At 35.5% G+C, this 27,482-nt stretch overlaps 1 protein-coding gene across 2 annotated transcripts in view; it reads left to right on the forward strand.

The window, feature by feature from the left end:
- The window catches only part of DACH1 (dachshund family transcription factor 1), a 449,007-nt gene that overhangs the window by 225,287 nt on the left and 196,238 nt on the right, over positions 1–27,482 (forward strand). For both annotated transcript variants that reach the window (XM_043478035.1, XM_043478037.1), the window contains exon 3: positions 18,336–18,497. In XM_043478035.1, coding sequence (XP_043333970.1) covers positions 18,336–18,497 — 162 coding nt within the window. The remainder of the gene's footprint in view (positions 1–18,335; positions 18,498–27,482) is intronic.

Consider the following 27,482-nt stretch of genomic DNA (forward strand, 5'->3'; position numbering starts at 1 on the left):
GCTTAAAATTATTGTAGCCAACTTACTAACATGGAGATGTTTTCCATTATATTGAGGATGGCAGAACGGAAGTATGGAAATGATTTGGGTCCTCGACATGGCTGACCTACTGATTTAACCAACTCTAGCAGTGCTCCTGAAATTCTTTGTTGAAGGACTGCTGTGCTTTTAGGATTATATTATTATTATGTAATTTGGGGATTTTTCCTTACTTTCTCTCTGCTTTCCCACCTAGCTTCACAGCTTATTCCGTAGAATATGATAAAATATGTCAAGACTTCACATTTGTGACAGTGTGCAGATTGTTTCAGGGCTTCCCAGATGGCACTAGTGGTAAAGAACCCTCCTGCCAATTCAGGAGGCATAAAAGATGTGGGTTCAATCCCCTGGAAGAAGGCATGGCAACCCACTCCAGTATTCTTGCCTGGAGAAGCCCATGGACAGAGGAGCCTGGCAGGGTACAGTCTGTAGGGTCTCAAAGAGTCGGGCACAACTGAGGCAACTTAGCATGCATGCACACCCACAGTTCGTTTCAGTTGTCATTCTAGTATCATTTTTATTAAACATGTTTATAAAGTGATATGATAATGTCAGGTAACAGATACTAAGTAAATAGTCATTTTCATCACTTAATATTATAAGCATGGCATCTAAGCAAAATTAAAATTTGGCTATAGCCTCAGGTATATTTTGTTGCTACCCATGTCTTTCCTGTTTTTTGTTCTACTTTTGCTTAGCAGTTTCTACCGGATGCTTGGATATCGATAAATAGTAATTGTGTATATTCTATGTTTATTTGAGTTTATCAGGTTATACAATGAAATGAAGATTTTATTGCATTTATTTTTCAGAGTTTAATCAGAGTGTATTTACTCCTGCAAGTGCAGACTTACAAGTTACTTTTCTCTCACTAAAATGTTCTAGTGTGCTTTTTTATCATTATTGCGAATTTTGAGGCACATTGACTAAAACATGATACAGATTTCTCCCTTTTTTGGTGTGTCTTTGAACGCTTTGAAATTTTCCACATGACTGAAATTGACAAACGATATGGATCAACTTTCTTTGTAATAATAACGTGCATATTGCTCAGATTTTCACATGAAAATGAAGAAAGCTAGTGGAATGGGTCGCTGGTGAAATACTTAGCTTTTTAATGACATGTATTAGACTCTCTGTGATTATCAACACTGTACTGTTGTCTTATTAGTCAGTTTTTAGTGGCTGAACTAAATGGTTTGTTTTGACTGTCTCACTGTTTGCAAGAAAAGCTATTGCAGAAGTTTTATGTCTGTTTTTGGTCTTGTTAAACTAGAAAGGGCATAGTCCTGTCTCAGAGGCTTTTCTTGAAGGACTTACAAGTCAGAGCTCAGTGTCTGAGTTTGTTTCCAAACTTAAATTTCTCAAGTTTCAGAGAGACAGACTTCTATTAGGCCACCGGGCTAGTGAAGCAATGTTTAGATATTATTTCAATCAAAGAACTGTGTTCCATTACCTTAGGATCTATGTCAAGCTGTGGATTAGGTTAAAAAACCAACAAAAGCTCCTGGTGGTTGAAAGATTATAAGTATTTTGCTACATTACTGCATTGCAGGCATGAGCACGTTCTTTCAGCATTTTCGAGTTTCACAACGTTACAATTAATTAATTGTGTCTATCTGGCTAAAACACTAGTCAGAGTTACTGTCTGCACTTTTAATAAATCCTTTGAATTCCCTTGATCTTTCTTTTTTCTTATCCTCTCTGTGTACTGTAGCAAAACTTTCCCAAACCCATAAAACTTTGATTAATGGAATGAAGAATTGGATTTGTGATACCTGTTTTCGTTATTCTCCCATGCTTCTCTGACCTTGGGGTCACTTTCTAAATGTTCCTCAGCCTTTTACAAAACTGGTAATTAAAAAAAAATAAAACTGAAATTTATATAAAGCATGACCATCCTTGCTGTTACTAAGTTCTTTATCTATAAATGCATACAATAGCCATTTACTATACACATTTATATCTAGTGTTTCTGGTCTAGCAGTTTATGTCCCTTCATTTTCTTCACTTTTTCTTCCTTTTGCTCCCCAACCATATGCATGTTTACAAATTAGGTAGAAAATAGAGTGCGGCAAAAAAAAAAAAGAAAAAGTTTATCATTCAAAGTATTTTTCACTGTTGCCTTTGGGTAGCACTTCATGATTTCTTGCATGAAATCCAAAACTATTCATTGATTCTAAAACCATCTACTAATTAATGAAAATGAATTGTCTCACTCTGCTTCAGTTTCTGATATCCAGATTTAACTATGTTTTTGGAAGATGTATGTTTTTATCCTCAACTTTCTATGCCAATAACCCAACTTTTTTTTTTTTCCATTCAGAATTCATGGTAAAACATCTTTAATTTCCAGGTTTCCTTTCTCCTTAGTCTCTCTTTCTTTTCTAGGCAAAAATAGTAAAGAAGCAAAGCTGCTACTATGAATGTCCTTACATCCTTGACCCTGGGAGAACTCAATGTCTCCCAGCGGGTGTTAAAGTGTATTTCTTAGTAGGGAGCCTGCTCCCACTTTTACGTGGTCCTGCTGGTGTAAGCAGCTATCATGTTTGGATTCAAAGGTGGCCCAAGATAGCATCCTGGGGACACGTTCCTGGAATGAAGTAAAGCCCAATTCTGTCCATATGCTGCCAGGTGGGAAGAGGGTTGGGTGCCCTGCTGAGAGTGATGTGGTTTGTGAATAGAATCTAGTAGGGGTGTCCAGTTCAGAGTATCAAGCCAGTATCCCTTGTGTCTTAGGATATCTAAAGTAAAATGCAGAATATGGCATCTTCCCTTTCTCACAGCTTCGGTGAACTCTTCTGGTGATGTGAGAATCGATCTTATTTATGCTGTGGTGTGGAGATAAAGATATTGCAATTAGGGTCATAATAACTTTTATGCTCAGTATAGTGCTTCCTAAAAGAAGGAGTTTTTTTTTTTTTAAATTAACTTTTAACTTTGTATTGGGGTACAGTTGATTTACAGTGTTTCGTTAGTTTCAGTGTACAGCAAAGTAGTTCGGTTATATATACCCACTTCAGATCTAGGGATACCTACAGACTGAAAGTGAGAGGATGGAAAGAAGTGGCCAGTGGAAATCATGCCAGTGGAAATCAAAAGAGCAAGCACCGGGGTAGCAATACACATCTCAGATAAAAAAGGGAGTATTGATTCAGAAGAATTCAGTTCATTTTCTTTGCTAGAAAATAATGAAAAAAAAAAAAAAAAAACTACTCATGAGTGATTATCGGTTGAAAGTGTCAGCTAAATAGATAGACTTCTTAAAAATTTGAATTGCCTAACAATAACATGAATTATTTAGTTTCTAATTGTATTTGATTCTGAAAATAGAAGAAGTTTTTTTTTTTTTTTTTGGTCTAAACAGGGCAGACAGTACATAAATAATGTACTTATTTATAGTATATTTAATTAATTTTAAATCTATGGTGAATTTTGTGCACTAATGGTGAGTTAATAAAGCATCATGTTTTGCTAAGTAGAAGACCCAATTTAAGAGTTATATTTGCAGAAACAGCTTGTCTTCTTCCTCCTTTTTGTAGTTTTACATTTAGCTAGAGAGATTGTTCACTAAGATTCAACACCTAAAGAATGCATTTTTTTTTATATTGTTCAAAGCTGACCTCTGCTTTTAGAAAAGTTTATCTGCACTTTTTCATCTGTTTAGAAACATACATTTTTGGTTAAGAGATCGAAGACAATCTTTCTTTGTCTTTTTTTTTCTCCTGAGCTAGGGAGGTTGAGATAAAAAAGAATGACTGCTTTAAAAGTCACACATGGCTGTAATTTAAGATTTTTTTTCTCTCATTGTCCGTAACAGTTGAAAGAAACCTTCAATGAAAGTTTATTAACTAGGCCAATGCCTGAGGCAATAAAGGTTCATTTATTACCAGTTTCTTGGCTGTTTTTCTTCTTCTATTTTTCGGTTAAACTCATAGCGTAAGATAATACTTCACAAAATTAAACCTTTGACCTTCTGTAGAGTTAAGTCTCCTTTGATTAGATAAAGTAACAATTTATGGTCCAGCATGAGGTTGCACATGAAATGAATAATGCAATAGACTCCGTGTGGACTGAGAATCTATTGCTTTTGAAAAGATGAATGCTGTTTAAAGGGGGGAAAGTCCGCTTAAGTGTGTTGTCTTTATTCAATATGCACTTTAGCAATATTTCAAAAAGCTTTACTTCCAAGATAAAGTTATGTTTGAATTTTCTAATTCTCAGAAAGAAGATGTATGGCAAAAATACTGCAAAAAGCTTTTTAATTCTTTGTAAAACTGTCTTATGAGTGATTACGCCACACACTCCAGGTATTAACAAAGGCTGAATTATAAAATAAATAATCGCATGAGAAAAATGACCATTGCTTTTACAAATGGAGTTCTATAATGATGGGACAATTAACATAGTATAATTTGCAATAACGTGATAAAGCTACTATTAACATAACTTAAATTGATATTTGATAACTTTTACCAACAAGATATGTGAGAACACTATATAATTATAATAATATTAAACTAGATCCTTTATTTTTAAACTAACCCATAGGAGTTCAGTTTCTGTTTATTATGAAAAAGTAACTTTTGTGAATAACAGTAATGTTTTAAAATTTGTTTTGCTTAAGGTATGTTATAAATTTGAAATGCCATATGCATTGCCAGATTTCTCTCATTTTGCCATGTGTTCTTTTCAAAATTGTTTGGGTAAATTGAGAAAAGTCTCAAATCTATCACTGAAAATATTTTATTGGAATTGCCTAATGACTCCAGAGTTGGACTATAAAGAAAGCTGAGCACCAAAGAATTGATGCTTTTGAACTGTAGTGTTGGAGAAGACTCTTGGGAGTCCCTTGGACTGTAAGGAGATCTAACCAATCCATCCTAATGGATATCAACCCTGAATATTCATTGGAAGGACTGATGCTGAAGTTGAAACTCCAATAGTTTAGCGCCCTGATGCGAAGAATTGACTCATTGGAAAAGTCCCTGATACTGGGAAAGATTGAAAGCAGGAGGAAAAGAGGACGACAGAGGATGAGATGGTTGGATGACATCACTGACGTGATGGACATGAGTTTGAGTAGGTTCTGGGAGTTGGTGATGGACAGGGAGGCCTAGTGTGCTGCAGTCCATCGGGTTGCAAAGAGTTGGACACAACTGAGTGACTGAACTGAATGACTCCAGAATAGATACATATGATTTCAGACTCAAATTTTACGTTTATTTCTTTCTTCAGATTCATGGAAGTACAGAATTGTGTACACAGCATAGGTCCATGTTTCACATGAAGTGTTATGATTAGCTGGTTCTTTAAATTACTAATTGATATGCAGAAGTTGGATGCTTGAGATAAGTGTTTTAGTTTCAGTTTGGTTCTTTTTCAATTAGCTTAAATTATTTAAGGTGAATAAATCTACTGTAGTGATTTAGTTTCTTTTAATAGAATCTCATGGTACAACATAAATTAGGTCAAGAGAAGCCATTGGATCAGTGCAATGACAAACTTCACTCATAAATGAAGAGATGTAAGGAAAATGGAATATTTGCTCTAAATTATAATTGTTTTGAAATAAAGTGAAAGGTTTTATTGAAATGTACAAAGGACTTGCATTTCTTGCCATATTAAAAATTAGATATTTCTTTCTGTCATAATGATTTTTGCAGCAAAAAAGCAAAAAGAGAGAGAAAGAAATGAGCAATGTAATGCCAACTGTTGGTAATTTTCCTTGACATCCACTTGCTCTTTTCCTAGGTGAGCTGGATTGATACTAATCAAGCCTCAAAGGGGAAATCATTTTAAACATAGACAGCATTTATTTCTTGAACTATAAGTACAAGGTTGTCCCAAAATCATACATTGTAAGTAACTGGTCTAAATTACACTAAGAAAATTAAATATCATGACTATGACTACAAAAGCATGTCATGATAAAGGTTTCCCGCCACCCTCTAGAGGAGGGTGAACAACTTGAAGTTGTGAATGAAGAGCTATAGTTTTTTTTTTGATCTTCCTTGTCACGTGGAAGTATCTATTTTTCTGAATTAATCAGAATTATTCTTTTCCATAGATCAGCTTTAAAGCAGTAACCAAAACCATACATTTCCAAACACTACAATTGAGCTATCACCATTCATATTTTTCTTGAAATCATATAAGAAAAATGCATTACTTATAGGCTGAGTATGGAGATTCAATGAAATGATGGAATAAATATAAGAACCTAATGACAAAAGTGTGAAGAATATCTTGCTTCAGATAGTCCTTCCATTATTTTCCTGTTGTTATCCAGCGTGCGATTAGTCGCTTCAGTCATATCCGACTCTCTGCGGCCCTGTGGACCATGGCCTGCCAGGCTCCTCTGTCCACGGGATTCTCCAGGCAAGGATGCTAGAGTGGGCTGCCATTTCCTTCTCCTGTTGTTATTCAGTGAACATGGCTGTATACAGTTCTTAACTCGGATCCCGACCTCTATTTAGAAAATGTGTATGTGTCATTATATATATATATATATATATATATGTTGTTGTTTAGTTGCTAAGTCACGTCTGACTCTTTTGCATCCCATGGGCTGTAGCCTGCCAGGCTCTTCTGTCCATGGGATTTCCCAGGCAAAAATATGGCAGTGGGTTGCTCTCTCCTTCTCCAGGGTATATTCTTGACCCAGGGATCCAATGTACACTTCCTGTGTTGCAGGTGATTCTTTATCACTGAACCACCAGGGAAGCCCACTTATATATGTATATGTGTATATATATATATGTATATATATATATAATGATGCATTTATATATGTGTGTGTAAAGTAATATATATATATATATTTCTTGAGTCTTTTACTTTAAAAAGGTTTATATTACTACATCAAAAAAACTTTATGATAACATTTTTTCCAGTTATTTATCATATTGAATAACTCCCACAAATAAGACTTACATGTCAAACAATCACTTCTATTATAACTTTTTCTCATCTCCTCCTCTCTTCACCAACAATCATACAGTGGCAGAGCCCTGCATGTTATGATGATTCTAGAAAAAGAAAAAAAGAGAGACTTATTGAAGTATCAAAGGATTTAGAAGAGGATTTACATGCTGTTGAGAAAAGTAGAAAACATGTGGAAAGATTATTCTTAAACTAAAGTGCCAATGAGGTGACTCTTTGACAGGAAATTAAATTTATGACACTGTTTTCTCTTTTCACTATTACCTGCCTGAACTGTTACCAATATATTGACAAGTGGCCGCTTATAAAAACATGCTTTCAGAATGTTAATACTGTCAGTTACTCTCAGGTTGGTAAGAGCCACCTGCTTGGGGTCAATGCTTTTTGTAATTTGGTTTGATGAGTCATGTAGGTAGTAAGAAATATTGGGCCATAGACAAATGTGAGAACATCTAATGCCCAGTTTAGTGGAGAATGGAACAATGAAATGAGAAGAGCAATTTATTGACAATTCAAGACAAAGATTACCTCTTCCAATTTTTTTTTTTATATTTGTCAGTTGTTCTGTATTCAAGATATAGAGAGGAAAATAATTTATTTGCCTTTCTTCTATTTCTTGTTACTCTGTATTTAAAATATAAGACTCAGGGTAGTGTTATGAACAATATATTTCATCAGTGGTACAGGTTAAAAGTTTTGTGCACAAAGTTGAATGTCAATTTTAAAAGTTGAAAGTCAATCCTAAAGTCAGTCAACACTGAATATTCATTAAAAGGACTGATACTGAAGCTCTAATACTTTGGCCCCCCTAATGCAAAGAGCTGACTCATTGGAAAAGACCCTGGTGCTGGAAAAGATTGAGGGTAAGAGGAGAAGGGGGCAACTGAAGATGAGATGGTTGGATGCTGTCACTCACTCAATGAACATGAGTTTAAGCAAATTCCAGGAGATTGTGAAGGACCAGGAAGCCTGGTGTGTTGCAGAACATAGGGTCAGAGTTGGACACGACTTAGTGACTGAACAAAAAGAAAGTTGAATGACCATTGTTTTCACGACAAATAGATTCTAAATTTTATAAAATGGAATCACAAATGAACATTTATATCAGGTTGTTAAGTGAAGTTAACTTATACTTGTGATATTATCTGTGCATCTATAACTTTGACTTCCTGTGCAATCCATAAGCTACTTAAGCAAACAGCTTTCATTTTCCTTCAATGATTCCATAGTTTACTGTATTCTGTAATTTTCTTTTTATATTTATGGACAGAGTCAGTGTGGGCAGTACTGAAGAGGGAGTTAGGGGAATTGGGATTACTCTATCATTATTTAATGGTATAACTTTATAGAAATGATTAACCTAGATGCCCCTAAGTTGCATCATCAGTAAAATAAAAGAGTTACAGTAGATAAAGTCTTTCTTTTCTCTGTGTTTTACAAGTCCAGATTCCAAGTGTCTGTTAAATATTTTTCTAAAGGTGGTAATGTTAACAGATGGAGTAGAAGTAAAAGTTTTATATTCAAAACATTGTGTCAGGTTTAACTTCCAAAAATTGCATATTTTCTTACTTTAAATCATAGTAATTGAAATGTTTGAATTGATTCTGTTTCAGCCTGATTCTATGGGTTAGTGTTTAGAAGTTGAGTGTTTCAAAAACTTCCATGGAAATTTCTCAGTGATTTTACATGTGGCCAAATGACATCCCCATGGGATTCAGTCCCTCTGACTTCACTATTGCTGTTACTTTGTAAACTTTGTGAGGCTGCAGATTTCAAGCTAATCAGTAAAGAATGCTAAACTTGATATATACTTGATTTATTAGTCATTATCAGGATTATAATACACTTCCTGTCTATTTCTCCAAATTAGTAGATTTTTTGTTGTTAATCCAAACATTTAAAAATCTAGTTTAACCAATTGAAAACTGGAAACTGGTATAGTGACTGTTTACATTAACAGCCTCGAAGATTAATTTTTCTTTTCTAATGTACCTTAGGAGAAAAACTCACATTCAAAATGTTCAGCCTCTCCTGCTTTGCAATAAAGTTACTTATTCTAATTGCTTATCATTTCTGTTATTTAATCATTTAATGGTGAGGACAGACATATTTCAATCATAATTTCCATTTAATAGAAAGTATTGAGAAATAAAATAACTGTGAAAATTAGTTTCAATTTTTTAGACAGCTGGCATTTAAATAAGGATAGGAAGAAAACAGAGGGGAAAAAAGGTACTGGTGTTTTCAAGTTGTTATATTGAGCCAAGAGTTCTTCTAAGACTTGGAGTGATTTCAATTGAGTTGTAATTCAGACTCATATGGAGCTTACAATGCACCCTCAACAGAGTTTTGCAAAAAGTCTATAGGACCTGTCAGGAGCAGAAAGATTACTTCACAGTAATGACTGTTGAAATGAGCTATGCTTTTTGATGTTTTACTTTCTGAATCGAATTGTTGGACAAGATTAATTGCACACAGCGAGAATTTTAAATGAATGACTATGTAAAACATTAAGTATCTCTGTATGCCACTTGGGGGAGAAACACCTAGAAGGCTTAAATGAATAAATGAATTTAATGCACAAAATGCCTGGGCTAATTTTAAAATTCCTTTACTAACATCCTTTATTGAAAATAGAAACCCACTTTATTCATCTGTCTTGGTTATATTGCTCTGGTTGAGGTAATTTAATATTCTTGCTTTCTCTAATCTTCTAGTTCAACAGAAGTAAACAATAGGTTTCATAAATTAAAAATACACTCTTCTGAACATGCTTATAAGATTAAAAAAAAACAAGGTTGTAAACATTTATGACTGAAACAAACTAGATTGTTCAAATACTGCCATGATGTATCATGTATATCAATATGGCACTGATATCAGTTAGAATGCAAACAAGGTTTTAAATGATGTGCCCCTTCATTTCAGCTGGAGAATCCGCTTCACACCATCTGCCTATCAGATGGTTAGGAACCAGGACTGCGTATTAATGCCACATGTTCGATTTTCCTCCCTCTTGTAATGGTTAGATTCATATTGCTAATAGCTGTGCACGAGCTCTGTCGATGAAATTTCTGTGACGTTGGAGTGATGAGATATTTATAAGCCGCCTGTCTCCCTGAATAATCAGTAGGAAGAATGCCAGACATAAATAACTTACCAATTCCAGAATATTAATAATAACTACCATTGGCTGGAAATGAGTGCATGTTAAAGTGTTTTTTTCTAAGTTTGGTTAAAGTGACAGACTCATAAAAAGTCTATCGTATAGAAGCTTTGAATGCTTACTATCTCTTGCTTATAACTAATTTTATTTAGCCGTTAAGTCTTGGAAAATACATTTTGTATGGAATGTGATGTAAAAGTAGACAACATATCAAACATTTGGAAGTCATCTTGTTGTCTTTGAAACCAAAGATCAAAGATTAGACCTTTCAAGTTAATGAGCAAACAAACAGATCAGAGAAAGAATTTGACAGCAATATGTCTCTTTTATTGATATTTATAATCTATAGTTGTAATCTACTCTTTATAACTAGGGATACTAACTTATTTGAAATAAATAGAATGGGGGTACTTTTCCCTTTTTAGAGAGAGCAGTCAAGATTGTATAACAGTATTTGAAGTATTTAAAAGCTCTTTTGATAAAAGTTGAGAGCAAAAAGAAAATGCTATCTTTGCAAGGAAAAGGCTCTTAAGCAATAATAATGCCTGCTTCTCTCCCAAATGATAAACCCATGGATTGGATTTTGGATATTGAATTTGAAGTAGCAAAGGCTTTGTGTCAATATAGCACAGAGTGGAAATTTAATGATTTCATGATAAATTTGATCGACATAGACTACTAAGTCAAATGATTTGATAGAAGCATGATTTTCAGTTGTCCATTTGTCAAATGGCTAGATTCTAACCCTACACTGTTGGATAGCTTTTGTCATATTTGCATTTTTGTGAATAATTGAACAAATGTAAAACTAAATAAAAGTGTGCTGGATTTTATGGGTTACTTGAAAAATTTTACTACCATTTGCAGAGGGTTTAGCTGTTATGTGCATTATTTTACCTTTATTCCCCACAACACTACTGATTGAAACTGGTATCTCTGTTTTAAAGATAGGAATTTTGAAGGTTTAGAAATTATATAACTTACTGCATTATTTCATAAAAATGTGATGCCTGTTGTCCAAAGTTTGTACGACTCTTTAAAGTGTTTCTTTCAACCACCTTAGGTTTACTCTTTCTATGATAGTGAGTTTATATAACTAGTAATTTTCATGTAAGTCAGTTTTTCAAAAACAACTTTAAAAGATTTTAATGGAGCTTCAAAAAATAAAAGTATTATTAAAAGAAACGTATAAGCCAAGATAAAAATAAAAAAAAAATCTAACAATAGCTAGTTAAAAGATAATGTAGAATTTGCTCTGAAGGAGCAAACAGGATGGAGCCCACAGTAATGAGTGTGTAGTGTAATTCAGATGTTAATATGACAAGCTTTATTTCTAAATGCTCTGCAAAAATATGCTCATTCTTTTGTAAATGAGAGTTTATAAAGATCAGATAGAAAAAAAAAAGCCTAAATATTTCTTCATGCTCTAAGGCCTCTGGATTTTACCTAAAGTTTGATTCATAGTCCCTTTTCCGAGGGCCAATATAAGGTCTAGGAATTGCACAATGTATGCATGACTTATCCTTTTTCTGAAGGAAGACTTTTTTTTAAAAAAAACAAACTGTCTTTCAATACATTATTTTATCAATGACAGAATTTTAAGCATACATTAAAGTCTCCCCATTGATGATGATAAAATAGGATTTACAACATTTTAAAATAAAATAAGTCTCCACTATATTTGACTACTCAGTTTAGAGCATGTTTTGATCTTTGTGTATAAGATACTATGATTGTTCTTGGGGTGTATAAAAAAGAAAATTTCAGGAAGTAAAACAGATGGTTTAATCTTTCCTTAGTGGAAGAGATTCTTTATTCACTTATTTGTTTCATCACTGTAAACGTGCACGCGTGCTCACACACACACAAACACACACACGCACTTTGTGTGTGTTATATATACACATAACTTTTTCCCCGATGAGAAAGAAATCTGATAAAAATTCTACGTGATTGAAGAATGAGAAGTGACTCAACCTCTTTGGTTAACAGTTACTGTGTATACCAAATGGACTTGTCAATGTAAGTGGTTGGTTGACTTAATCACATACACGACTACTGCATTTGTATCACACAGAAAGGCAGCGTTGCCTGGTTGGCCTCTTTGTTCTGCTGTGCTAAGCTACAGGCATAGAACACTCCGTTTTCCAAAGTCTGAACCTACAGTTCTGAGTCTGAGTCTACAGCAGTGTGTCTCAGATCCCGATTATTGAGTCATCCTAATTTTAACAAGTTTCCTTGTAGATTCTGAACTATACTCACTTTCAAAAACCACTGCAGTGTCTTACCTTGTTGATTCTTACTATACTCACTTTCAAAAACCACTACTAGGCTAATAAGCTTTTACTGTAAAATGCAGCCACACTTTAATATGGTATATTATTGTCATCAAAAAATCTAAGGGCAGAGAATCAACTTGTTGAAAGATAAAAATACAGATTTTTTAGTCCATCTCTCAGAGATGAAAAGTGAAAGTCGCTCAATTATGTCTGACTCTTTGCAACCCCATGGACTATACAATCCTCCCAACCAAGGGATCGAACCCAGGTCTCCCATTGCAGGCAGATTCTTTACCAACTGAGCCTCAAGGGAAGCCCAAGGATACTGAAGTGGGTAGCCTATCGCTTCTCCAGGGGATCTTCCTGACCCAGGATTGGAACTGGGGTCTCCCGCATTGCAGGCGGATTCTTTACCAACTGAGCTATGAGGGAAAAGCCCATCTCAGAGACAGATTCTGTGAATATGGCCCCAGGGAAGGTAGTCTTCAACTTCACCACGCTCTGCAGCTGGATTTGATATAGATGATCACTTCAAGAAACTGGATTACCTAGTTCTTAGGGAAAAAAATGACTTGTTTTGTTTGGAAAGAGTAGAAAGCAGTCATAAATGTGCTGTTTCAGGGTGGGATATTGAAGGAGAATGTCATGAAATCTGAGTATGGGGCAAGTGGAAAGAGTTCTAGGTAGGCAAAGCTTACACAGGGCGGAAAAGTATAGGGTAAATGTTATGGATTACCAGTGTTTACACAAGCAGACCATTCTTTCTCAAAAAGTTTTATTTCATATTGGATATAGTTGATTTACAATGTCTTCTTAGTTTCAGGAGTATAGCAAAGTGATTCAGTTATATACATATATATGCATGTTTATACTTTTTCATATTCCTTCCCATTACAAGCTATTATGAGATACTGAATATAGTTCCCTGTGCTCTATACTAGGTCTTCGTTGTTTTTCTGTTTTATATACAGTAATGTGTATCCATTAATTCCAAACTCCTAGTTTATCCTTCCCCCAAAGTTTCTCCTTCAGTAACCATAGTTTGTTTTCTAAGTCTGTGAAACTGTTTTGTAAATAAGTTCATTTGTATCATTTTTTATTTCCACATATAAGTGACATCATATGATATTTGTCTTTACCTGATTTCCTTCACTTAGTGTGATAATCTCTAGGTCCATGCATGTTGTACCAGCAAACCATTCTTGATTACATAGGAAGAGTTTTAACACTCTGTATTCTCTATGAAACAGAGACCAAACACTGGAGCTATTTTGTGAATTTGTTACACTGTCCTTTCAAAGGCAGCTTCAGTAGGGAACAAAATATACAATGGGACCTCTTTCAAAAGTGAGTGTCTGTATTCTAAAGTAAGTTTTTAGTAGAGGCAGCTAGCCAGAGGGGATTTGAGAATTACATGAGAGATTTGAAAGGGCTATGACAAGGCCAACAGAAAGTGCAATAAATGCAGAAGTGAAGGTGAGACTTTTGTAATTGTTTCCAGCAGTGGAGAGTAAATGCTTTTTATTAAGTTAATGAGATTTGCTACTGTTAGTATATTTTTATTGACTGCAATATATATAAAGTGTTTTTAATGGCGTACATTGATATTGTCAAAGTGAAAGTCACTTAGTTGTGTCCGACTGTTTGTGACCCCATGGACTGTATAGCCCATGGAATTCTCCAGGCCAGAATACTGGAGTGGGTAGCTGTTTCCTTCTCCAGGGGATTTTTTGCAACCCAGGAATCAAACCCAGTTCTCTCACATTGCAGGCAGATTATTTACAAGCTGAGCAACCAGGGAAGTCCAAGAATACTGAAGTGGGTAGCCTATCCCTTCTCCAGCAGATCCTCCCGACCCACGAATCAAGCCAGGGTCTCCTGCATTGCAGGTGGATTCTTTACCAACTGAGCTATCAGGGAAGCCCGATATTGTCAAAATAATGCCCATATTTCTCTTGTGGCTTTCCAGGTAATCCAATTTCAGACGCATTTTTTTCATTCAGATACAAGTTGTGCCAGGCTTTGGCTTCAGTGTTTGAGATACTTATATTAAGAATGTTTTTCTGTCCTTTTGGTGTTATAACCAGTTAGAAGAATCAGCCCTAACTAACCCCCAAGCAACATCCCTCTCCCCTCTCTCCCCCTCAAAAAAAAAAAAAAAGTTTAAGGGAGTGAGTTTGTGTTCTCAGATTTCACATTAAACTAACCCAAGGAGCAGTACATTCAACTCAAATATACAACTCAAAATAACCAGAATCTCAGACGATAGAACTCAGCTCTTTGTATGGTTTTAAAGCTCTGTGAGTGATTCTAATGCACAGAGAAGACAAATTCTCATTCATCAGAGCTGAGAACACAAGCGCTACTCTTGTGGAGTAGGGTGGGGAAAGTCAGCTCTTCAAAATAAGCGAGTCTTAGATTGATTCTTGAAGTATTGGAGCTCTTTCCCAGGTAGATTGAGGAGTCAGAATCCTAAGCCTGCTTCCACTGAAAAAAGAAAAGTGAAATGAAAGTGTTAGTCACTCAGTTCTGTTCGACTCTGCAAGGCTGTAGACGGTAGCCTGCCAGGCTCCTCTGTATATGGGATTCTCCAGGCAAGAATACTAATGTGGTTAGCCATTTCCTTCTCCAGGAGATCTTCCTGACTCGGGGATTGAACTCGGGTCTCTTACATTGCAGGCATATACTTACTGTCTGAACCACTAAGGAAGTTGATTAAAGAGTCAGGATCCTGAGCCTGCTCCCTGTGGAGCATCATATTTAAGCCATCACATGATGGATGCAGGGACAGGTTTGGGGTATGGGACTGGACAGCTTTTCTAGAAAGTTTGAGCACCATGTGCAGAGTCTAATTTGAAAGAGGAAATGTCTGTTAGAAGATGTGAAAGATGTCTATGTTTCTGAAGCACAGAGAGCAAAAGGAACCTGGTGGAAAGATAATGCCATAGAGAGAAACAGAGGACTGAACACACAGGGCCCTGACAGGCACATGAAGCCCCCAACTTGCTCCTCAGAGCAGGCATTGAATGCCAGGATTGGATTTTCATTTTCATAAGGTTATGTTGACCGCTGCATGAATCATAAGAGATTGAAAGTAGAGAAAGTAAAAGCTGTTAAGAAATAATTACAATACTCCACGGAAGAAAAAACGACAGCTTGCACTAGGGGGAGCCAGTAGAGATGGAGAAAATTGGCTGAATTCGAATGTTATTAAAGAATTAAATTTGAGGACCCATCCAACATCAAGGTGAGTTAGTAGAACTGAAATCAGCAACTGTTGCAAATTCAATAGCTTTCTTCTTGTCATCATGAAACCATACTGAAAATAGAATATTTTAAAAGTATTATAGTTAAGTTATAGCATGTATGTGTATCTTACACAGAAATAGCTGTTGGAATTTGTATTAGAAATGTAAGCCTGGCAAGAAAAATTTCAAGTGGAAAAATAAAAGTGTATCATAAGTACTCTTTTCATAATAAAATTATTGAAAGCATTTTTAAAAGTCAAGGGTTAGTGCAGGCAGATAAGGAGAATTAGGATCTTCTAGCTGAGGGGGCTGTGGCCAGCTCATCATATCCTATAGGAATCACAGCTAAGACTGGACTTGACTTATTAAAGTAAAAACTAGAACCCAAGGCCTGCCTAATTTTTACTAAACATAATGTGGCATTCTTCACACCGTTTATCTTATTTAATCCTTCTATTATCCCTTCGTGAATAGGATGACTTCACAGATGAAGAAAACATACTTAAGAAGATTTTATAGCTTATGTAAGGCCATATCATGCATAGTTATGTTTCATGCTACTGAGCTTGATTCAGATCTATCCAGTAATAACACTCATATCTCAAGTGGTAGGTTTTCTTTTTTGCTTGAATACTGTGGAACAAGATTTACCTGCTGCATAAATCAAAGATAAAGATGTGTCATAAATTGGAGATGGGACAACACCAGGCAATAAAGGGAAAGGACAAGTGGGATGTTCACACTGGTGACAAGGCGAATTGAGGAAGAGAGGTTTTCTGGGAAACACAAACAGAATTTTAAGAGAACAGGAAAGTAAATGTTCTGAAACATCTTTGAAGGAAATGAGTAACTGGGGAGTAAATTCAATCATAGGAAGAGGAGAGAATCAGTTCAAGTTGGGACTTAAATGGCAATAAGTGTTCAGTTCAGACCCAGATGAATTCTTTTGGTTCAGACCAATGCCTTTTTAGGGGGTGGTTATCAGTTTGTAATGCAAAGATCCAGTCTGAAAGTTTTGTTCCATTGGGGTGAAAGGTGTCAGGGTGTTTTTGGTCGGATCTGAAGGAAAGGTGAGGTCTTCCCCTAACCTCTAAAATAAAGCAGAGGTTTCTAGGGGAAAGCAAAAGCAAAAACAAAAACAAAACTTGCTTTAATTCCTGAGGCAGTAACTTATTTGCTGTAGTAACTAGAAGTGATGATTAGCGGGGAGGAAAAGGAGGAGAGAGGTGTTCAGTCTCTAATCTACCAGCTGCGAGTGGAAATAAATCATACAGATAAATTCAGAGCAGGCTGAAGCACTGTAGCCAGAAGCTCTGAAGCAGCCATAGCAAAAAGTATGAGGGCAGTGGGAGGGTATATCCTTTCAGAGATGTCAAAGTTCTAAAGTTAAGAGAAATCATTCATGGAGTTGCTCAGACATGTCCAACTCTTTGTGACCCCACGGACTGTAGCCCACTAGGCTTCTCTGTTCGTGGGATTCTCCAGACAAGAATACTGGAGTGGATTGCCATGCCCTCCTTCAAGGGATCTTCCTGACCCAGGAATCGAACCTGGGTGTCCTGCATTGCAGGCAGATTCTTTACCATCTAAGCCACCAGGGAAGATTTGAAGAATGTCAGGATGAAGTAAATTGACTTAGTAGAAGTTCACACATCTAAGGAAAACAGACCGGTCTGCTCTGAAACCTCTGATGGTACCTAAAGCTGACACTTCTCTTTCTGCTCTTCCATATTGGTCTAACTGTTATTTCTAATTTCATGATCACTCCTTTTAAAAAAAAAAGTTATTTATTTATTTGGCTTCATCAGGTCTTGTGGCACATGGGCTTTTTCATTGTGGTTTGCAGGCACAGTAGCTTCCAAGTGCGGGCTCCAGGGTATGCAGGCTCAGTAGTTGTGGCACACGGGCTGAGTTGCTCCATAGTATGTGAGATCTTAGTTCCTTGACTAGGGATCAAACCAGTGTCCCCTGCATTGCAAGCCGATTCTTAACCACTGGACCACCAGGGAAGTCCCCTCATCATCACTCTTACCTGTCATTTTCTTAGTGAACAGAGACAAACTGTTTAGATAACTATCATGGCATAGTGATTAGAAGGGTTGACTCTGGAACTAGAATACTGGAGGATGAGAAGTATGAATCATCTAGGACATTTGATGGTCTGTGAGAAAGTGCAGGCTTGAAGGGACAGAGCACATGTGGGCCTTGGGGCCAAGTTCAACCAGGAGGACTGAGGCATGAGAACAGGGAGATTTAGGGTGATTAGCTAGGTTTCCAGGTCTAGTGAAAAGCTTGGTGAATTAAGTTAACATGTTATATTTTTGCCCTCATTAGGCAGCTGGACAGTGTTGGAAGCAGGCAGGGAATGACATAGTCAGATGGAGTTCTTTGAGAGAGAATTCTGGCCTTATTTCTACTGTTATCCTTCTGTGTATGAATTATGCTTCTGCTAATACTGATGTGGGAGTTTGGAGAGCATTCTGGCCATTCTATCAATGTTCTTTCATTAGTTCATTGGGAATGAATATGTGATATGAGAGTGTTGCATAAAGGAATCAGATACTCCAATATGTTTGTATATGTGTTGTATAAAGTACATGAACTCGTATGTGAAAAATCAGAATGTGCGTTACCTCATTTTTAATTTATTCTTTAAAGGTTTGACAGCAGCAGCTGCAGCAGCTGCTGCTGCTACCAATGCAGCTATCGCCGAAGCAATGAAGGTGAAAAAAATCAAATTAGAAGCTATGAGCAACTATCACGCCAGTAATAACCAACATGGAGCAGATTCTGAAAACGGGGACATGAATTCAAGTGTTGGTAAGTTTTCTGTTCAGTGAAACTTACTGTATTCATTTTGTTACTAAGTGACTTTCTTTTACAGAACCCAGCTATTGGCTACCCATTCAAGAAGTTGTTCCTTTTAGCTTTGAAGATAGTGTACCTTTTGAAGAAACCGATTAGCCTAACAACATGTATTCTAAATAAATAATTGAAATTATTTTTAAATGTCAGAATTAACTAAGTCTGCAACTCCTACTATAAGATTTTAGTTAACATATTTCATAATGCAAATAAGTTTTATTAGTTAGAATTTTGAAATAATTGATTATACACAAGGTGACAGAAGAACATTTACAAACAAAACCACACACTACTAACTTTTAATTCATTGGTTACCAAAGAAGAAATGTGCCTTAGCAGCAAAACATAAACTTCGCCTTCTCATGTGCTGGCTGCCAAGAATAAAAATTATGCTGATAATTAATTCTTTCTGTATACAACCATTGTCAATTTCTCTTATTTAAACTATGCCACTTCAACTTCTTAATTTGACCTTTTTTGTTCTTGAGGCGTGGAGAAAAGTAAGATTAATAGTCACTGTTTAAAATAAAAGGAACAACTTTATCTTTGCAGAATTCTTTTGGGTAATTCATTTTGTCAGTCAACTTCAAGTGAGGGCTACACTTTTATTGATGGTATCTTTTGTATCTCTGTTTTTGCGATACAACATTTCACCCTCACCAAATTATTTTTCTTTAAAATATAGAAATCATGCTCAAAATATAATGTAACAGGAGAAATTTAGATGCTACAAGATGTATACAAGAGACTATATCCAGCATATATGTTCATGAGGGAGGCAGTAAGTTATGGCAGTTCAAATAGATTTTCTTTTCTACGCTGCATTTTAACAGATTATCTCTTTAAATAATCAGTATCTGCTTACTTTCAGTTCCTTGACGAATGGGTATAGGTGTAGGAAGGAATGCTGTGGACTTCACTGATAATCATTTTCACAACAGTTCATGAGATCATGTGCTAGATATGAGTAACATAGTAAGAAGTAATTTTAAAACGCATACACAAAATGCCATGACTTTAGTGATGCCGAAGTGGAATGTAAAAAAAGAGGAAAAAGAGAACTTTTTCATCAGAACCAGGCAAGAGAAAGAAAAGGAGCAGTGTTAATGGCTTTAATTTGAGAGCATGATAAAGAAGGTGGTAGCAATTCTTAGAAGGATGGAAAGATGTGGGAAAAAGCCAAAGGATGGCACAAAAATTGAAAAGAACTAAAGGCAACATCAGTGTTCACACTTGCAGTGCTTCTATTAAGAAGAAAGAGGGAAGTGAATTGTTTAGGTTATAGTGTACACACTTTAATTTAAACTTTTGAAAGTTAAAAACTATTGAAGTAAAATGAAAGAATTATAATTATCTTTTTAAAACTATTGACTGCACACAGTTTTAACATAATGGTCTTTTACTTTGACCGATAAAATAGAGCAAAATTGGACACTTAAAAACAAGTGATTAGCCATTATAAACCATACTTATAATTCCAAAACATAATTTGAATTGTTTTCAAAATTTTAGGAGAGTTAAGACTTCAGTGCGGTTTATTGTTGGTAGTTGGTGTTGTGAGGCGGGATCTTGAAGTTAGCCAGTGTAATAACACTTGAACAAAATATATTGAAACTTTATACCTCTGTCAAATTTCTTGAGCAGCAGAGTAGAAACTGGCTTTGGAGAAACCAATAGGCATAAGATAAAGAGAACATAATTAGGCATTGACATACTCTTAACATTTGATATCATGAAATAACATTTGCTTTCTGATCACCTTGTGCCTACCATAATTATTTGGATACCTCGACTATCATAATGGCTTAAACAAGAAACAGTTTAAATTTGTGTTTTAGTTGGAAGAAATCACTTTTCTTCCTTTAAGGTATTTGCTTGCTAGTTTATATCGCTTTTTAGTTCTGACACGCATCATCCAGTTTGAACCAGAAACGGGTATTTATTTGAATTTTCCTAGAGGGTCTTAATATTTTGAGACTGTGTTAACATTAGTGCTACCGTAGGTCCCTAAGACACATAGATCATGTATGTTATATATCTATAGCTGTTTGGGGGCAAAATGTTATCATTGTCATTTTTCTTCTGTTCTCGCATACCACTATCCTCTAAGAATTTTTGATTTATTATCCTTCATAGCTCTTGCTCCCTTCTTTACCTGGAGATCAGGGAAACAGAGTTTGGAGCAGGGAGGGGGTAAAGCGGGAGAAGGTACAGGGCAATGGTGGGGGGAGTTGAGTTTGCATAGATCATAGTAGTTGCTTTAAAACGGGCCGCAGTTTTCTCTGCTTCTGAGGACAGTGCCTGCCTCTTGGTAAGTGTCTAATAACTACTACTTATTAAACACTTCTTAACTGCTATGTGACTTTGGAAAGTTATGTGAACTTTCTGAGCCTTGCATTCCACATCTGAAAAATGGCATAAAAAAAGCATCTACATCATGAGAATTAAAGGAAAGCATATTTGTCAAGTGTTTATCATTTTATTCATTACAATGTCTGTTTATCACACTTTTGATCATGGGTAAGGTTGCTTGTGTGGGTATTGTTTTTGCTATTGTTATTCTTTCTTCCAGCTTGCCCTCCTGAAAACCACCTTCTTCCTCTTTTTACAGCCATCAACTGTTTCCTCCTGTTTTCCTCTGCTCTCTGCTAGGTATTATTTGTTAAGCTTCATGCCTGTGAAGAAATTTGGGGGCATCTCTGACATCATTTGGATTTTGTTGTGTGTTTGATTTTAGCTTATTCTAGGAACTCAAAAATAATCCTAATAGTCTCAACACTCACGGGGCATGCAGTCTAATGGGTGACGTGGTTAAGTAAGACAGTCATAACAGGATATGGTGGATCCCCAGGAACATCAGTTAGCAGGAGGCGCTTAGGAAGTGGTATTGAAGCCTATGAATTCCAGGAGGAATCCCAAGAATCTCAGAATACAAATGTACTTGCTCTCATGAATCTATCAGCCCTTTGAAGTAGGAAAACCCCTCAGAGAAGTGCTACTTAAATGATGTATTGTTACTCTCAGCCCTGCCCAAATCTAGTGGTATTTTTGAAGTCAGTTCAGGTTCTTTTTTTCCCTTGTACTCATCTGGCTCACAAGTTCTGTTAAATGTTTCAGGGCTCTGTGTGTAGAAACACTCTATTTTGCCCCCTCTTGGTTGTAAATAAAATCCTTGCTGCCCTAGAAAATAGGTTTTTTTTTTTTCCTTTGCTTGGTTTGGTTTTATTTGGCTTGGTGAGGTGAGGGATGTTTTTATTATAGATGAGTGTCTCTAGTTCTTAATATGAATTGCAAAAATTAGCCAGAAAAAAAAAAGGTGTTCAAAGAAAGCTGTGACACTGACAAATGATTATTTTACATCCCAATTTTACTTGGTAACCTTGAGCTCACATCTTTCCAACAGAATGATCACTTTAGGAAGAAGTGAGGACTTTAGGATAGACCCCAGGAAGGCATCAGTAGGCTGAGTAAAATATATGGCCGTGTCGCCATTCTCCCTCATCCACAATCAATTGGATTCTTTTAGTTTAATATTTACTTGCTAAGATGAGATGCTAGTCTGCATGGTGATAAACAGTCTGCTCCTGGCATCTGAAGGTGACCTGTCAGTTCATATGGACAAATCTCCTGCTTACTGAAATGTACAAAATAAATCATTAAACAGGCAGGTGCTCATTCCCAGATTTAAATCACCATAGATTTATGATTTGAATTAATGCTTCATTTGGCCATAGAAATAGATGCTGAGACAAATGATATGCACTGGTTGGGGTTTCCATACTGTAGCCATCCTGATATTGATTACTGAGATGTCTTTGCAATCTCTTGTTTATATCAAGTACTATCTTGTGACAGGTTGGCTGATATAAGCTACATTGCAGATAAGAAGGAAAAATGTCCTGGATTCTTTTCAGTGGCAACACTATCCACAACATACAGACCAGATAAATTGCTATTTTTTTGCTTTAAGGACTGATCTACATAACCATCTTAAAAAATGCTGCTTGGAAATTGGGGCTGGGATATTGGAAAGGCAGAATTTAAAACCGTGAACCCAAGGTCAATTTCATAGTCTCTGTGGCTGTGTTTTATCTACTTATCTTTTTTTTTGGCATCATGCACATTTTTGAGGATGCTAAATTAATCACAATCGATTTAATCTAAATAAAGGAAACTTAATTTAACTTCTAGTTTTTAAATGCTATATAAATATTGACATAGTAAGCATCTCTTAATAGTTTCTCTGTTATTTACATACTTGCTAAACCTAATATCTTACTCCCTTAACTAATGACAACAAAGGAAACGACTCTTTTAAATATAAATACATTAAATATTATTTCCAAGTACAAGCGTTTGTGGACTATAATTTACCAAGAGACAGGAAAAGACTGCATTTTTACTTCTCTTAACATTTTATTTAAGGAAAACACTATGTACACAGTTTAAAGAATGCAGGAGGATTTAAGAGGGACCTTTGCCACCAGCTAATATCTGACTCATAGAACTGGTAAACAGCTATCAACAATAGTAGATTGCTTGCTTCGTAGGAAATGAGTTCATATCTATTCAAAATGTGATCTCAAAACAGATGTCCCAAGAAAATCTTATTGTTTAAACTATAGTCATAACCCCAAACTGCTGTTATTTCTTTGAGGAAGTGAAGTAATCTTAAGACTTCGGAGTTTGTCCTCTGAACACCATGGAAAGTAGACAAGAATACCCTAATGCAGTGATCCACAAACTGAACACATTTCATATGCCTGAAATGTAGGATTTGTTTGCATTTTCCAAATTTGCAATAGTTAAAAGGATATAGGAGTTTCAAATAAAAACAAGAATTTGAGTTTGGGATTAAACAGCTGTGTTCTTCAGTGATATTCCTTACTTCTTACCTCTGTCCACCAACAGACAAACAAAACAGTGATGAAAAAAATAAAAAGCCAGGCAGATAGATAATAAAATTATCTTCCCCATCTGACCATTCCCTTAACTTTTTTTTGCTAGTCCCGAAGAAATAAAATATTTTACATTGTAGTCATTTCCTTTCTTCTATCTCACGTGTCTGTTTGGAAGGAAAAATTAATATTGTGATTTCAGGAAAAAAGTCTTGGAGACCTTGAGAAAGCAAATAAAAGGAAATAGAACACAGGCCACCAAGCAGAGCTCTGAAGTTGCGCGTTGGATTCTCTGCTTTGGCAATGTTAATGAACCTCAAATCCTTCCTATAATTAGATGAGGGAATTGCTTATATTTTCAAACAGATGATGCTGCTATAATGAAACGATTGACAGGGAATTTAAGAGTGTCTACAGTAGTCATTTGGTTTCTGTTATAAAAAAAAAAGTTTAAAAAGAAGATTGGCTTTAGACATAGGTCCTGAGAGAGGTAGTAATTTACATAGCATGCTGTGACAGGTGTCTTTGTATAGGAAGGAAATAAAATGGAAGACTAGAGAAATGATGGGCAGGTATAGCAATTTTTCGGGGAGGGGGTGTCCTGTGCCTTTTCTGTGTAGGTTCTTTAAAAGGGGCCGAGACTCAAGAGATGGATCCGGATTGAGTGCACAGCTGTAACTGCTGATGAGCTAATTGCTCCTTATCTCTCAGCCCCATTCATCTTCATTTTTTACCAATTACTGAGAATTATCTGTGTTCTCAGTTGGATATGAGAGTTAATCCTTTTTGGTTAAGCTGGCAGTACTGTGAGCAGATTCCAAATCGGAGGGTGAAAAAGCCAAAGTAAGCTTGCTCTAAAAATGTCTCCAGTTCAATTACAGTATCAGTGATTCATAAGAAATTTGCCATTGTTTAACAGATTAAATGTGGAACTTTTTTTTTTAACTTTCTTAATGTTTCTTTTCCTAACAATGATTGCTAAGATCCTTCTTCCTGTCTGATGAGTAAAATTTAACAATATTAACAGCCAGAGTCTTGTAAACATGGAAACAGACAAGACTTCCCTAAAAGACCAAAAAACTCTGACACATGAAATGAGAAATATTTTAGAACTGATAGCTTTCAATTTATATATAAACACTTTCAATCAATGCCTTTGCTGTCTGTGGCTTCTCACATGGTGAGGAAAGTATGTCCAAACATAAACCTTTTCACAAATGTCACATTAGTGGAATTTTAATGGAAGGACCACATAAGCATCTCCTAAAAGTGTAGGAACTGCCATGGTTTGTTATTCAGTTGATGGTGAATAAGCCATATGGTTCACATCATTTCCTATGTAAAAGATGTCTTCATATCCTGACACTTCCCACAAAGTTGCTTACTCCAACAATAAAAAACTAAAAAGTAGTAACCAACTCTTTCATAATTTTCAATGCATTCTTAAATATTTAATATTTCTTTCATTTCTTCTTCATGAAATATTTTAAATAAGGTAATCTGATGTGAAAATATAAAGAATAAATAGCTAATTTAAGACAAAATTATCATTTGAAAAGCTTATAGTCTGGTCAAAACAAGTCCTTCTAGATGCTTCTAAAAGTTGAGATGTGGAGCAAAGGGCAAAATATGTCAGAAGATTTAGCTTCTAGTAATAACATCGCTAATAAGTAACTTAGATAGGTCTCTCAATTTCTCAGATTTCTTATTTAATAAATAAGGAGCTTGATGCCCACTTAGCCTTTGGCTCTAAAATTCTTTGATTTTTGAAACCTGAGTAGAAGATCAAAGGCAAGAAGTTATTTTTTTTACAGTGATTTCTATAATCAAACACAAAAACTTAAACAACTTAAATGTTCAAAAAAGAGGCAGGTTATGTAACCATTACCTATGATGGATAAGGATAGAAAATACTTATTTGGAATATAAGAATAAAAAAGGATCCTGTGGTAATAACTAGTCATTTTATTAGGCTCATTTTCATGATTTTCTAGACAGTGCTTGGCATTGTTTGCATTTTCTTGCATAACATAACATCTTTATTGTGCATACAGAAGATGAAAAACATTAGTGATCATAACAGGGGACTATGGGAAAAATGCACCCCTTAAGAATATTTGAACATGTATTTCTGACTCTACTCCCAATAAGTAAATAAAATGATTAGAGTATGAATAATAACATACACTAGTTTTCTGTATGAATTATTAAATGTATTATATGATATAGGTAAGCAGAATACAGAGATTTTTTCCTGCTTTTTGAGTAGTGGCTGTTTCTTTTTCATAAAATTTTTATCATTTATATGGGCAGTTGAAGAACTAATTAGAAAATATTAGCCTAATGTTTTGGTTTTAATATTGCTTGCTCCAACTAATAACAGGATAAGAAGTATACTAATAGTATAAGGATTTAAATTAGGAAATATAAATTAAATGATTGTATCTGATGCTGTATCCTAGTGTACTCATAAAACATAAGGATATGTAGCATATATCCAGTTGGATATGTTATATGGTAGACTGCATCATGTTCTAGGAGATTGAGTGCATTTATGACAGCCTTGTAAATATATTTTCATCGAGGAAAGCCTTAAATCAACTACATCAATGTGCTATTATGTTTATAGGAACTTCAAAAATAATGTATAATGGGAACAAACCTTTCTGTTTAAAACAACCCCAGGCCTTATTCAATCCTTTTAAGCTCAGATAACTCATTTTATTCATTAATATATGGTCCTACATTATTTTCTCTTATATTTTAATTTTATATGATTGATGACATTAAAATAACTCTTCAACTTTGTGTTCTGTTAATTATAATATTTGATGACATAAATCTTCAAATATCTCATGATAACCTTGTATTAGAGAACATACTATTTGAGCTATTACTAAGGGTGTTCATACTTTAACATTTTGTGAGTGTGAGCACATGAGTTTCTAACTCTGAGCTTGTCACCAGACCTAGTATTTCACATTTGTATTACTGTGATTCTTCTCTGCATTGTCCGAATATTCCAAAAGTGTACCAAGACATTTGTATGAACCATGGCATGTCAAATTGAATACAAAATAGAATAATAGTGATAATAAGTAAGTAATATAGTAGTTGACAAGAATGTCTAAAAATGTCAATTCACTTAGGATGAAATAATGGGGCGTGCATCATCTTGCAGGCTCCTTATAGCCCCCCTCCCCCAAACGAACCTGGATCATTGGGAAGATAGGAAAAATAGAGGATTTAAATATGGTTTTCTTTAACAGCAGGTCATAATGGAAACACAGACCCTTCCATTCAGTGCTGAGAGAATTACCAGTTTGATAATGATTAGGAATGTTGTTATTAAAACAGTATGTGGAGTTCATTTTCAACAGTTTTGAATTAGAGTCTGCACTAATGAAATGGATACGGTTTCCTTCACAAAGGGCAGATCTGTTAGTTAATATCGCTGCAGCCGTGCCTCCCAGACCATGCCTTTAGCTCTATTTGTATTTCACAGCATGATAAGCAAAGAGTGTTGATTTTCAAGGATCCTGCTGATGAAAGGTAATGACATTATTACATCTTTATCTCAAAAGCAGAACTGAGTGGTAAATGATTTTTTTTTCTCTGTTGCACAAAAGACTTCTTGGTTAGAAAGTCTTTTTTTATTTCTTTACATCGTTTTCGTCTTGGAAATGATATGTTATTATTTAATGTCTGCACAGCAAGCTTGAAAGCGCCTAATAGCGAATGGATTGGAAGTGAAGTACCTCCTGCTCACAGATATGGATCTTCTCAGGCACGCGCTGTACCAGCTGTCATCTCAGCAATACTGCTGCGATTTAATTAGTCTGTTTATGCCCTTTCTAATAATATTTCCATCTCTATGAAAGGGCAAATGCGACAGGGACTTTTTTCCCTTTCTGGTTCTGCAGCCTGAAGAATGTGGCCTACATCTGATATGTGGGGACATGGGATTGAATCACCATTCCTGTCACTTCAAGCTGTTGATGAATTGTTCAGCCAAGAAGTGTACTGACTTCCTTGGGGTCAT

This window comes from Cervus canadensis, chromosome 9 (genome assembly GCF_019320065.1).
Source record: "Cervus canadensis isolate Bull #8, Minnesota chromosome 9, ASM1932006v1, whole genome shotgun sequence".
Lineage (NCBI taxonomy): Eukaryota > Metazoa > Chordata > Mammalia > Artiodactyla > Cervidae > Cervus > Cervus canadensis.